Source organism: Hyaena hyaena, unplaced genomic scaffold (genome assembly GCF_003009895.1).
Source record: "Hyaena hyaena isolate Hyena2069 unplaced genomic scaffold, ASM300989v1 scaffold_203, whole genome shotgun sequence".
In the NCBI taxonomy this organism is placed as follows: domain Eukaryota; kingdom Metazoa; phylum Chordata; class Mammalia; order Carnivora; family Hyaenidae; genus Hyaena; species Hyaena hyaena.
Genome location: NW_024080835.1, coordinates 763,006 through 777,942, shown reverse-complemented (window position 1 = coordinate 777,942; position 14,937 = coordinate 763,006). Strand labels below are relative to the sequence as shown.

At 41.2% G+C, this 14,937-nt stretch overlaps 1 protein-coding gene across 3 annotated transcripts in view; it reads right to left on the bottom strand.

Moving 5' to 3' along the window:
- The window catches only part of SPTSSB (serine palmitoyltransferase small subunit B), a 32,502-nt gene extending 25,844 nt beyond the window's left edge, over positions 1–6,658 (bottom strand). For 2 of the 3 annotated variants that reach the window (XM_039241978.1, XM_039241979.1), the window contains exons 1-2: positions 6,283–6,658; positions 5,189–6,065 (exon numbers count right to left, since the gene is read on the bottom strand). In XM_039241978.1, the coding sequence (XP_039097909.1) occupies positions 5,816–6,065; positions 6,283–6,470 (438 nt within the window). In that variant the 5' untranslated portion in view covers positions 6,471–6,658 and the 3' untranslated portion in view covers positions 5,189–5,815. Of the gene's footprint in view, positions 1–5,188; positions 6,066–6,282 lie in introns of those variants that run through there. The other variant, XM_039241980.1, reaches the window with a different exon arrangement.
- Between the last annotated feature and the right edge of the window lie 8,279 nt (positions 6,659–14,937).

The window sequence follows — 14,937 nt, the reverse complement described above, 5'->3', positions numbered from 1 at the left end:
AAAAAAAAAAAAAAAAAAAAAAAAAGAAGGCTCCATGCTCAGCAAGGAGCCCAACTTGGGGCTGAATCTCAAGACCCTGGGATCATGACCTGAGTTGAAATCAAGAGTTGGCTATTCAACCAACTGAACCACCTGGGCGCCCCAACAGGGAGTCTTTTGACTGATTTCTAACTTGACTCTGAGCATGCTTAAATTCTTCACCTCTAAGCCTGAAATAAATGCTCTTTTTTTGACTTAAAAAAATCAAGTCCCTGCTCTCTTTTAAGCCATTTTCTAAAAGCTCTATTCCAGGAAAGCTGCCACACCCATTATATTTCACTGAACAATGTGTCCTCCGGTGTCTTTTAAAACAGGTGACTTGAGCAGAGATCCCGGAACAGTCCACCTAAGCGGAGACTCTGGTTGCTTTTCACCTCCTTTTTTTCATGTGATCTGTGGGATCACATGCTCTGTCCTCTAGTATGAAAGCTCTGTTCTCCCTTCACCTTTCCAAGATGGCCTAAAAATTTTTCTTCCCCTCCACCTCTCTCCTACCCTCTCACTCTTCATAAAGGTGTTAACTTTGGGAAAGCAGTTCTTAGTTATTTACAACACAGTCCTCTGGCAGACTACAAGAATCCAGCGCAAAGCAAAAGAGAAAGGCAAAGAAAACCGAAAGCCCAGGCTAATTATTTCCCTCAATGAGAATCTTTGTTATCATAAGGCGGTGTTTTATTTAGGTTATAGTTCTTTAGAGCAGGTACTAAGCTATGTCTTCCTTGTGCCCGCCTGGAATGTGTTGAGGCTAATATTTTCCTTACTGAAACAGCAGCAAATCCAAAGTAGCAAAATAATGCTGATGGGAAGGGGAAACCAAGATTCCCAGGCGGAATCTTCATAGTCTATCTCAGAGACATGGGGCCAGGTTTGTAGACAATCTTTACATTATCTAATTATATAATTTTACTTCCTAGTTTGATGCCACAGTTTAAAACTGTACCTCATTTCCTTCCCTGGTTAATTTTTCTCCAGAGCTCTTTTCTCCTCTTATATGCTATAAAATTCACTTATTATTATAATTATTTTTTTATTGTGATTTTTTTTTCTTACAAATAGTTTATTGTCAAGTTGGTTTCCATATAACACCCAGTGCTCATCCCAAGTGCCCTCCTCCATCATAATCATTATTTTTAAATGATTCTTTTAAATGATGTTCCCTTTAGAATTTAAGCTCCTTAAGGGAGCTTAGTTTATTACTCATTCAGGGCCTGCAGTTGTTCTGACACAGGATAGGTGCACGATAAATATCTGTTGGATAAATGAATTATTAATCCTGATCAAAGTAATATTAATAAATAATAACTGTGATCAAGGGTTTTTTTTCTTACATGTATTTAATTTATAGAGAACTGGTTGGACATTTAGAATTATTTTGTGTAAATCTTCTAATTGGCTACAATATGACAATCGGACCTCTACAAAACTTTGATGGTCAAAAGCCACATGGAACCCATTTTTATCAGCATGATATGCTCTTCTAAACATACATGGGATGGGGCACCTGGGTGGCTCAGTGGGTTAAGTGTCTGACTTTTGATTTCAGCTCAGGTCATGGTGTCATGGTTCATGAGATCGAGGCCCGAGTCAGGCTGTGCACTAACTGCGCAGAGCCTGCTTGGGATTCTCTGTCTTCTCTGTGCCCTCCTCCTGTGGATGCGCACACTCTCTCTCACAAGTTAAATAAATGAACACTTTTTAAAAAGTTAAAAAAGAATAAACATACATGGAAGGATAAGCCTGTGCTGATGAGAATGGAAAATCTTCAGATTTCCTGAAGCAGGCAGACTTACTTGAGTCCCTAAACCTAAGGGTAAGGGTGTGGTTTGGCTGAGTATACTTCCAGGTGTTTCTAGCAGCAAGTTTAGGTGCTGCTTACCAGCCACATGAAATGCAGACACTCACCAGTTTTATATTCTTATTTCTGGACAAAACACTGTCATCCAAGTCCATGGTTCCTAGTACAAGATCAGGCAATTTATTGATTATTTGAGAGCTTCTCCTGTATTTGGGACTGTCCTAATCACAGGAGATGCTTCCCCGCAGGGACATGTCAGTGTGATTTGAGGACTGCAAGTGGCTACTCCAGCTCTTCCTTTCCCCCAAGACTCCTGCTTGCGGGGCCACTCTAGAGTAAGTGAAACTGGGCTAATCTGAGTAGTAAAGTTCACTTTTGGCCGAGATTTAGTAACCTCCTCTCACTTAGTGTGGCCTCTTTCAATAAATGGCCCAAAGAACTGATAAAAGACCAGATTCATCTAGAAGTAGGAGGAACAACTGGCTTCACTAGGCTTAAATTAAAACAGGAGGTTTGTGAGTGCAAAAAGATAGGGGATTTATAAGCCAATTCTCTCTAGGACTGCATTAATGACATTTGACTTATTTCTAAACAGAGGAAAGGTTGGTGAGTTTGTAAACATATGCAAATCACATAGAACACCTGGGCCACTCCTAATTATTTCATATATTTCAGTGTAAACTATACGTCTCGTGTACTATACGTCTACTGGTACATGAGGATTCACGAACTCCAAGTTCTAAATCTATCCATCCTTTAATATCTTGGCTAATTTATTTTAAGAAAACAGCTTTATTGATATGTAATCCACCCATTTAAAGTATATAATTCAATGGTTTTTAGTATGCTCACAGTTACATAAACATCACTGGTCAATTTTAGACCATTTTCATCACCCCAACAAGATACCTGTATCCTTTAGCTGTTGTTCCCCGTTCTTCCCCAATTCTACCCTTTCTTTCTGTCTACAGGATCGCCTATTGCGGATATGTTACATAAATGGAATCATACAATATTTGATCTTTTTCCACCTAGCATAATCTTTTCAATGTTCACCCATCCTGTAGCAAGTATCAGTACTTCATTCCTTTTTTATTGCTGAATAATGTTCCATTGTTCCATTCTCTATCATAAAATTTTATCCATTTTTCAGTCAATGAACACTTAGATTGTTTTCAGTTTTGGGCTATTTTGAGTCATGATGCTGCAAACATTTGTGTATATGTTCTTACATGGACACACATTCTAATTCTCTTGGATATACAGCGAGGTGTGGAATGGCTGGATTATATGGCTACTTTATGTTCAACTTTTTGAGAAACTACCAAACCGTTTGCCACAGTGGCTCACCGTCTCACATTCCCACCAGCAGTGTATGATGACTCCAATTTCTCTGTCTCCTTTCCAATGACTGTTACTATCTGTTCTTTCTTTATTATTATTATTATGGCACTTTTGTTGGTGTGAAATGGTATCTTATGATTTTGATCTTCATTTTCCTAATAACTACTGATAGTATGCACTTTTTTGTGTGTTGGTTGGCCATCTGCATGTCTTCTCTGCAGAAATGTCTATTCAATTCCCTTGCCCATTTTTAAATGACTTACTTGTCTTTTAGATGTTGAATTTTTCTTCACAGGCCTTAAGAATGAGGGGTGGTTCTCAGGAAGAGCCTCAGACCTTGTGCCTGTGCCAGTCTAGAAGAGAGCTTTTACAACACAAAGCTGGGGTGGTAAGATGCCGGCTGGTAGCCTGCTTTTCCCAGAGATATTCCATAGCCCTAGACTGGGATCTAAGCTGAGAGGGAGCGTTCTCAGAGGCACCCATCCAGAGTGGAACATGGTCCTACAGCTGGAGGACGGGTGGGGGTGGGTTGTGGCTCAAATGCCTCACACTCTTGCTGCTCTCCCTGAATTTTAGGAGGCTGTCTTGAATTAAGTTTTCTTCATCTGTTGTATTTCCTCAGGACAATTTCTAGAGACTAACTAGTTGCTGATCTATACTCTTTACCAGTTGATGTTTTGCTGAGGAGTGGGTTCATGGAACTCCTTACACACCATTCTGGAAGTTGAGTTCCATTTGGATAATTTTTTAAAGAAAATGTTTCACCTCGTATACCTGGTGGTAAAATAGTTTATACTGACATAGTAGATGTAGAATTATGAAGGGCAGTTTTTACAAAAGTATTTGCAAATTTATAAACAGTGGATTAAGAAAACTGATAGAAGTTGAGGACTGGTTGACTTTTAACTTTGTATCCAAATTTGAGAATGCACTTGGTCTGACAAACCATTCTTAACTTATTGTTATTAAATAGCTGAATGGAAATACTTGAAAGATGAGGGTGATAATGCATTTCAGGCGAGAGCTTATTGTTGCTCTAGTAATCTGTGTAGAAGGCCACCACTGCCATTGAAATTTATCAAAATGATGCCTGTTTTTAAAAGCATAGGAATAATTAAAACGTACAAATCAAGTTATGAAAAGCTCATTAGATTTATGCATTTTCTGAAAAGTTTGTAGGCAAAACTGACCATATATTTCTTCATTAATTCAGAAGAACTACCACACCACTCTGTCTTTTCAAAAAACAACTTTCTCAATTTCCCTGATGAATTTATTTGTAGTTTTAGGGCTAAGATTTACATTTAATAATTTTTCAAATCCTTTATTGAATCATGGGCTGAACTCATATCTGTTCATTGCCAACCAGCTGAATGTCACTTTAGTTGAGACAGACCTAGAAGACCGTTTTCTTCCTATTCCTCACATCCCCACCCGCATAGCAAAGTTGACTGTTCCTTTCTCCTGGGGTTTAGAAGTCTAGTTGCTTATAAATAATCACATAAGCATCTTTGAGAAAATAGGTACTGCTTAATAATCCTGAGAAAATGTTAAAATGTATTCCTTATTAGAAATTCTTCACTTTTTGGCCAGTTGGCTTCTGTGTATTACTGCCTAAAGTAGCTTTATGGGCAAAAAAGTATTGTATAAAGAACATAAAACTAGAATACTTAAGAATAAAACCAAGCATCTCCCAATGATATTTCCTGAATAGTTACTCAACTACCCAAGGATAAATCATGAAAGTAATTAGTAAAGTAATTTTCTCTTGTTTTGGCTGGGAAAGTTTCAATAATAAAGTTTGGTTTCTGCTGAGTTGAAACCTCTTAGTCTCTAACACAGTTAAAGGCAAATGGAAAAACCCATTCAATCCTTAATATTTTAATGCAGTTAAATAATAAACTGATAAATTGCATTAAAGCTAGGATTAATTTTTCCCCTATAAAGGCAAGAATTCTATCCTAGCAAAGCTACTTTAGCGTTCAAGCATATATTTTGGAAGATGCTTACCTCCCGGTTGGGTGTATCTCCCTGCGGCTTAGGTGAGCACCCAAGCTTTGGCTCCTCCCCAGCTGCTGCGAGCTTCCCACTGCGCCGGGTGCCTCAGAGCCTCCTGGAGTTAGGTGTTCGGCCCCGCCCTCTGCACTATTGCTAAAACTCCAATTCTGCCAGACTGATTCCGGTGATTAATTATTGACAAAAGGAAAACACTCCCACGCAAACTTGTGTCCAACCGCACTGCTCCCAGCGATTCCTTCCAGAGGAGAATGCCGGCTGCACCACTCCCCTCCCCCCCCCCCCCCCCCCCCCCCCCCCCCCCCCCCCCCCCCCCAACTTCCCACACCCCCCCACTCTCCGTCCTGGGCGATCAGGCTCGTCCTCGGAGGAATGCAGCCCAGCGACTTCTACATTTTTAAATTTGGTTTTCTGCAGCTCGTTAGCACTTCTCCGGGGACCAGCCTCTCTGGAGGGGGCGCTTTCCGGATGCAGGGGAAGCCGGGGCTCCGAGAGCCACGGAGGAGGCTAAGGCGTCGCTGTCACCTCCGGCTGCCGCAGTAAAACCCCAAGCCGCCGCGCGGATGGGGAGGAGGGGACAGAGAGGTGTCCTCCCCCTCGCTCGGGCTGGGAGCCCCGACACTACCAAAGGGGCATGTCCTTTGGTAGTGGGGGGAGGGGGCGGGCAGATAAACAGGAGGCCCGGGGTGGTGGCTTCGCGGCTTCAGCTAAGCCGGCGTTAAGCCGCCCGGGGGCAGCCTGCCCAGCATCCTTCCCTCCGCAGACCTGGGCGAGGGGCGAAGCTCGGCGAGCGCCGCGCACGACTGCGGCGCGAAACTCGGCGGCAGGCTGAGAAGTGAGCCGGGTCGGCAGAGCAGGCGTCCCACTGCATCTGTTTGTCAAAAATCGAAGAAACTAAACCCGTGTGAGCCTCGGCAGCTGATTTTCGTGCCTTTGAACGCGCAAAGCTGCCTCTCCCCGCCCCACTCCCTCCATCCCGCCGCCTTCCCTCCGCCCCGTGGCCGGGAGGTTAATCGTTGAAAACCTGGACTCCCCCGGGGAAACAGATGCAAGGATCGTGCCCGGGGAACTTGTGTGTGCTCACTCACAAGTGGAGAGAAGGACTGTGGGCCCGGACTGCGGCAGGCAAGCAAACTGGGGACCAGGGGGCTGGGAGGAGGCCGGCCGCTGCAGACGCGCGCGGCGCGGGCTCGCGCGGATCCGGGGCCGGCGCGCCCGGCGCTCGCGCGCCGCTCTCAATTCTCTTCCCGAGGAGGCGCGGGACCGGCGACGGCATCTTCCCTGGAAACCAGCATCCAGAACACCATCGATCCCTCCTCTCCCGAGGGCAGGTGCTTGGATTTAACGTGGCGGCCGCCTTGCTGAGAGCGCACAGGCCCTTGAGCTCCCAGCCCTGCTAAGTCCGCAACTGAGCCGATCTGCCCGAGACCCAGGGGCGTCCGGGGGCCCCTTTTGATTAGTGAGCATTTGGGCAACATCTGCCAGTCAGCCCCCGCTGCTTAAGGAGGAGGCCCTGCACATGCTCAGCCAGGGCTCGTTGTGCTGAAGCGCGAATTTTAGCTGCTGGCAGGTTTCTGCTCATTTTCACAACACTCTGCCAGCAGGTTCCAGGCTGCGGGTGCCGCGAAGAGGGAGACTCGCGTTACTGGGCGGGGTTTCCTCCACGCAGGACGGAGTGTGTCCCCAAAGGAAGCTGGAGGTGGTTGAGATTCGGGGAAGGAAACCACTCGGAACTGAGCGCTTTGGAGCCTGTGTTGGCCGTTTTTACATCGTTATCTTGCCCTTCTCCTGTACTGCCCCTAAATATTAGCCACCATTGCTAGTATTTATTTTTTTAATTTCATTATCACTTTGTGTTGTTCACATTCCTTATCTTCCGGCTTCTCCTGACAAACCTTGTAATTTTGGGCAGAGCAAGTAAGACTACATACACCACTGGGGGAATGAGGAAAGAGAAAACCTGAAAAGTGACTTGTCCAGGGTCACCAAGCCTGTTGTGCAATACAGCCAATGCTGTTTACACTAGTTTTTAGGCCTCATTATTCATTATCTAGTTTTCTTACTAGATCTTGACTCACCCCACGCCCACCCCAACATGTGATTCTACCTTCGTGGAAATATAGAAACAGGTCTCACTTCTCCCTGTCAAAGGTTTATGAAATGGATTTGAGACCTTGCAATTACTTCAACTGGAGTTTGGGAGAAACTGGTACAGTTGGCAGAAGTGTCCAGACCATTAAAAATAATCTTAAATGATATGTGTGTAATATAACCACACCCGGATAAACCTTTATGTATATCTTTTTACCTTCAGGTGGAAAATAGATACTTTTTTTCTATCTAAACATAGAACATTCTCAAAACTTAACTAGGTTATGAAATCAAAATCAAGAGATTTTATTTATTTATTTTAATATTTATTTATTTTTGAGAGAGAGAGACAGAGTGCAAGCAGAGAAGGGGCAGAGAGAGAGGAAGACATAAAATCCAAAGGAGGCTCCAAGCTCTGAACTATCAGCATAGAATGGGATCTGGGGTTCAAACTCACAAACTGTGAGCTCATGACCTAAGCAAAAGTTGGAGGCTCAACCGACTGAGCCACCGAGGGGGGCCTCAAAATCAACACTTTTTATTTTCATTTTTGAGAGTGAGAGAGACAGAGCATGAATGCGAGAAGGGCAGGGAGACTGGGAGACACAGATTCAGAAGCAGGCTCCAGGCTCTTGAGCTGTCAGCACAGAGCTGATGCAGGGCTTGAACTCACAGACCATTAGATCATGACCTGAGCTGAAGTCAGACGCTTAACCGACTGAGCCAGGCAGGCACCCCAAAGTCAACACATTTTAAAAGGCAGAAATCATACAGTCCATGTCATCTGTCAAAGCAGAATGAGGATAAAATTAACAAGAAAAATTCCCTCTCACCGATATACAACCAAACATTTAAAAATACTTTAAATACAGATTAAAAGAAGAACAAATAAGATTACAAAATCTTTTTTTAAAGTTTATTAATTTTGGGAGAGAGAGAGCACTGCACACATCCAAGCAGGTGAGGGCCAGAGAGAGAAAGAGAGAATCACAAGCAGGCTCCGTGCTGTCAGTGCACAGCCCAAGTGAGGCTCAATCTCACGAATGGTGAGATCATGTCCTGAGCTGAAATCAATAGTAGGACACTTAACTGACTGACCCACCCAGGCTCCCCCCAAAATCTTTAGAAACAGAAGAAAAAAGTCATACATAACAAAATCAGCAGAGTGTAGATAAGCAGAAATCATAAACCTTAAGTGTGTTTATTACAAAACAATGTAGAAACCAAGAAACTTAGGGGAAAAATTACAAAAGAATTATGTTAATTAGTAAAGATGAAAGCAGATATTAATGAAATAAAAAAGTAAAATTCCAGGAGAATTGATCAATAAAAGAAAAAACTTATTCATTGAAGAAATCAAGAAACAAAGACGCAGTAACATTAGGAAGGAAAGATGGAATATGGCCACAGATAAGGCGGATGTTAAAAAAAAAACAACTCTCAAATGATGTTCTTTCCCCATGAAGAAGATTCTCCCTTTAGGCTGATAATTACAAACTGCAAGATAAGAAATGGTTAAGACACCCCACCTCTTATGGGAAGGGAATAAGATTTAAAGAACCTGAAAGAATTGTTTAGAATATAATAGTAGGAGAATTTGAAGTAATGATAATTGTATCAACTGAACATTTTGAACCAGGCCTTTTGTCATTACCATAAAGCAGCTGTTGCATAACTAAATAACCCATGCTTGCTGAAGTAGAAATCTTTCAGAGGCAGTAAAAGTTAAAAGTAATAAAAGAGTATATTCCCCTCCATAACCTGGGAGGTCTGGGGACACATATTACAGGGAAGGGAATGGGATCACTTTATAAAAGCTGTAATGATTGATCCAGAAAGGCTGTTTGGACTTTATCTGGAGTTCAGCATACCAGGGAGGAGAGAGGACCTGGTGTGAGATTTTACTTAAAACAACCAGCTGTCAGGTACAAGATCTGGTGCGCATCTGCTGAGGATGGTTTTACTTCTGGGGGAGCAAAATTAGCAGTTTGAAATGTGAGTTTTCTCAAGCTTCCAAATTTAACCACGGTGGCCTGGTGGAAAGGGTTATGGACTTTGGGACATAGTCCCAAATAGTCCTGGGTTCAAATCCCAGCTTTTCTACTAACAGACTATATTTCTGAGACATATTATCTCATATCTTTATATCTCAGTTTTCTCATTGTGACATGGGAATTATACTGACTTCACAGGGTTCTTCTGAAGAATAAAATGAACCACCATTTACCAAGTACCCATATAGTTCTCCATCTTCCCCTCCCCCCATCCCTTCTCCCCTTGGCTTCCTTCCTCCATTCTGCCTTCTCTAAATACTTATCTTTCAGAACTTCTCTTCTGTGCTTTGACATTTCTCCTATTTTGTTAGTGGGACTCTATGTTCCTTCCCTTCCTTTCAGTGACTCAGCCACCTCCTTCATGACTCTAGCAATCAGAAATCCAAGCATTATGACGGAGCACCTTCGGAGTACTTTAGAAAGAGCCCGCTAAATTGAAAATTAACTCAGCCCCTCACTTATAAGATGCATGGCTAACACAGGATTGCCCCCTCCCTGCCCTTCCTTCCTCCCCCCCCCCGCCGCCTTCCTTTATTTCCTTCTTAATTTAATGCATTTTCTGAGCACCTATGGAGCTATGCTCTAGCAACATGAGTGACATTGCTCTGACTCACTGATTCCTGTGTAACAGAAATGCGTATGCTTAAGCTGAAGTCTTTCATTGTGGAAAGACCCTAACCCTTAAACATTCTCAATGTTAATATTAGAATAAAGCTCATATGAATAATGAGAGTCAGTAGTGTGTTATAAAAATTGGAAAAGCGGTTTTTCATTATGGAATGATGTGGCTGTCCCATTAATTGTCACAAATATGTGAAATGTATCATAATAGGCACCATTCCTGCCCTTAAAAGGATACTTCTTAGCAATAAGAGAACCCAGAAGAATACAGAAACCCCCAGAGCTGCTGTAAGACCAGCTTAGAAGATTTCCTGCAGCATCTATTCTAGAGCAGTCTCACTGTCTTTACATACACTATCCAATGTGTATTTACATCTATTTGGACAAGACAAAGAAGACAATGGAAAGCGAATGAAATCAAGAGAAAAAACTAAAGTTCCAATTAACTACATCAGCAACATCTCCCTTTAACTATTAACTCTTATTCACTTATATTCATCTTATTATCAGGAGAAGAATAAGTAAGACACCCAGTAACAGATGTGGATATTTAAAAGCAAAATCAGGGACTCATGGGTGGATCAGTCATGTAAGTGTCTGACTCTTGATTTGGGCTCAGGTCATGATCTCATGGTTGTGAGACTGAGCCCCACATCCTGCTCTCCTCTGGGATTCTCTCTCCTTCTCCCTCTGTCCTTCCTCTGCTTGCAACTCTCTCTGTCTCTCAAAAATAAAGAAGAATAAACAAACAAACAGAAATTTGAGACAAATTTTATTGATTTCTTTCTGGTTTGCTTTCACAATGCTCAGAACTCTTTGTAACACTCAGAATTTTAAAGGTTTGTGAAGCTTGCACAGAGTAGTCTTCACTGAGTCGCTAACTAGCTTTGTACCCACTCTGCACCGTTGACTAAGCCAGCTAACATCACCAGAACTATATCATGGTTAAACTCAGGTGCTTGGATAAATTACTGGAATATATTAATCAATTAAAGAAACAATCTCAGTTTCCTTATGCTTAGTATAAGGAACCTCATTAGTAATTTTATATTTATCCTTGTGTTCTCAGAACAAGTGGATAATTCTGTTTTTCTGTTAAATGGAAAACATTTTTGCCCTCCTGGCTATATGATTATGAAGATGTACCTGATGTCCTCCATTATCAATTCTTGTGTTTCCTTCTGTCAACATGGAATTTTATTTTCTTCATTAATTAGAACTGTTACAGGAAAGATGTATGGCTTGGGTCTTTGAGCTCTCTGTCAAGCTTCAAAAGAATAATAATAATGCTAAAGATAATAATAATGATGATAATGACTATAATTTATTGAACTATGACTACCAAGGTTTCCATAAATCGTCTCTGGCTTGCCACAAGTCTGCAGGATAGGAGGTTTTATTTCATTTCAGAGAGGTTGTGCCTCTTGAAAAGTGACAGAAATGGGGCTCCTGGGTGGCTTAGTCGGTTAAGCGTCCGACTTTCGCTTAGGTCATGATCTCGCGGTTCGTGGGTTCGGGCCCCGCGTCGGGCTCTGTGCTGACTGCCAGCTCAGAGCCTGGAGCCTGTTTCAGTCTGTGACTCCCTCTCTCTCTGACCCTCCCCTGCTCACGCTGTCTCTCTCTCTCTCTCTCTCCCTCTCCTAGAAATAAATAAAACATTAAAAAAATTTTTTTTTAAAAAATAAAAAAAAGAAAAGTGACAGAACTTTAAGAGTTGGATTTCAAAACCTGTCTTTTGCCCTATACTCTGTTGGCTTACTGTAAACAATCTTCCCATGACTTTGTATATATCATTTTTCTCAGAGAAGGTGGCCGTGTTGTGCTGGTTAGGAGAACAGATATTGAAGCCAACCCTCCTGTATTTAAATCCCAACATGGCCATGTAACTTGTGAATGAGAACAACTTACTTAAACTTCAAAGCCTCATTTTCCTCATCTGCCATAAAAGATAATAAACATATTAAATTACTTAAGTTAATACACAGAAAGCACTCAAAAGGGTGCCTGGCCCTGAGTAAATGTCTCATAAGCATTCCCTACCATTGTTTTGAGAGTTTAATAAGATTATAATGCATATAAAGCAGTTAGCTAAGTATCTGGCCCTTAGAAAATGCTTAATACATCTATTTTACTTATTAGAATTTTTTCTTTTATAACATATACAGTTTTAAACTAGTCTTTTAGGAATATGATTGGTCTCTCCTTCCTCCTCTCTTCTCCTTCCCTATCTTCATCCCTTTCTCTCCTTTTGTGCCAACTATGACTTGCTCAACTGTGTTTTCTATGAACCACTTTTTCAGGGAAACCCATTGCTTACCCTAATGTTCTGGACGAACATAAGACATACTTTAATTTGGTTTCACATATTCAAATACAGAACTCCTTACTTCCTCATCTGTTTAAAAGACTTTTAGCAAAACAGCAGTTGTTTAAAAAAACATGAAATAATTCAGATTTTAAAAGTAGAAATTAACTTAAAGATAACTTCCTGTTTTATGAGAGAGACTGATTGATCAATTAAGGATAGTAAAGATGGAACTCTTCAATGTCTGAAATACAGATTGGTCTATAGTGGCTGTAGGAGGATTCTCTAGGGAAACAGAACCAATAATGGAGAGAGAGCAAAAAAGAGGGAGAGTTGGGGAGCAGGAGAGCTGGAATTGGCTCACTTTCATATGGAGATTGACGAGTCTCAGCTCTGCAGTTGATCAGCTGGAAACCCAGGAGAGCAATTGATGTAAATTCCAGTCCAAAAGCTGGTAGTCTCCAGACTCAAAAAGAGTTGGCCTCTCGATTTGAATCTAAGGCAGGAAAAGACCAACACCATCTTGCTCAAGTACTCAGACAGGAGGCGTTACTTCACCTTTTTGTTCCATTTGGGTCTTCATCCGATTGCATGAGGCCCACTCATATTGGGGAGGGCAATATGTTTTCTACTCAGTCTACAGATTCGAATGATAATTTCCTGTTGAAACACTCTCACAGACACACGCATAATAATGTTTGAATAAACTTCTGGGCACTCCATGGCCCGGTCAAGTTGATGGATAAAGTTCATTATCACAGTGGCCAAAATTTTTTAATAATCCAACCATGGTACTTTGGATTTTGACCTCTAACCACATCTCTACCCAGAACAAACTTACTTTGCCTCTCTTTTGCTAAGGGATTCATTGCCTTTGTTTGTTTGTTTGTTTAAGGCTTTTGATTCAGCATCATTCTTCTCAGACTTCTTATCCTTAATTAGTAGGAGAAAGACTCTTCAGCTCTAATTAATAGCTGAGTAATGAGAAAGGGAGAACAGCAGCCCCATCACTGCCCATTCCCCACTGAGTGAATTGTCACCCATCTTCAACAAAATATTTTTCTTGGATTTTTGTGTACTATGAAAATTCACAGCTAGAGTTGTGACATTTTTCTGTGGAGAATTTGGCATTCATCATAAAGATATTAATTTAATTACCATCAAACTTAGCTTTTGGGTCAGGGTTGCTGTTAGGGTGAAAAAGAACAAATCCCTGGTGAAAATAAGAAATAAGAAAATTCAGGTGTCGGGAGTAAAGAACAGTAGGAAAAGAAGCTCATGGAAACATAATGGCAACTGGAAATGAACCCAGGATCTGTTTTTGGGCAGTCTGTCCCACTCTTCAGTATTTGGTGTAGTGACCTAGGGACCTGTGTTTTGACTTTATATGACAGCTTTGTGGGAGGCATTGAGAGAATTTGGTGAAGCATCTCACAAACCACGTAATAATCACCTAAGAAATTCTCCCAGCAAGACTAGACTTTTTAAAACCAGGCAGGTCACAACATGCCATCACCTGTGTAAATTAAAACAGATTCTTACCATAAATAGCAACCAAAAGTTTATATCGATGTCCATCATTTTATTTTTTAAATAGCTGTCATACTCTTCTATATCTTGTTTTTTAAAAAGATCATCATTGAGATATAATTCACTTACCATACAACTCACACATTTATAAGGTACAGTTTAGCGGTTTTTAGTATGTTTACAGTTGTGCAACCATCGTCACTATCTAATTCCAGAATATTTTCATGACCCTAAAGAGAAATCCCATATTCATTAGCAATCACTTTCTTTTTTTTTTTTTAAGTTTCTTTTATTTTTTGAGAGACAGAGAAACAGAGCACAAGCAGAGGAGGGGCAGAGAGACAGAGTCTGAAGCAGGCTCTAGACTCCAAGCTGTCAGCACAGAGCCCTACGAGGGGCTCAAACCCACAGACCATGAGATCATGACATGAGCCAAAGCTGGCTACTTAACTTACTGAGCCACCTAGGTGCCCCTCGCGGTCATTTTCTATTCCATCACCCCACCTCTGCCTGAGCCAACCACTGACCAGCGCTCTATCTCTATTGATTTGCCTATTCTGGAAATTTCATATAAATAAAATCATACAATATGTGGTCTTTTCTGTTTGGCTGCTTTTATTTAGCATAGTTTTTTTTGATATTCATTCATGTCATAGTATGTGTCAGTTATCCATTCATTTTTATTGTTGAATAATATTCTATTTTATTGCCATACCACATTTTATTTATTCATTCATCATTTGATGGTCATTTCAGTTACTTCCCCTTTTGAATTTTTATGAATAATGAATGCTACTATAAACATTTCTGTACATACTTTTGTGTCAACATGTGTCTTCATTTCTTTTGGGTAGATAGAGTGGAATGGCTGGGTCAGATATCAATTCTATGTTTAACTTTTGAAGTACTGCCAAAGTAATTCTAAGGTAGTTGCACCATTTTGCATTCTGACCAGGAATATATGAGGGTTCCAATTTCTTCACATCCTGGTCAATACTTGTTATCGTTTGTCCTTGTGATTTTAGCCATTCTGGTAGGGGTCAAGTGGTACCTCATTTTGGTTTTGATTTGAATTTCTGTAATGGGTTATGATGGGTCATCTTTTCATGTATTTACTGGTTATTTGCACATCTTTGGAGAAA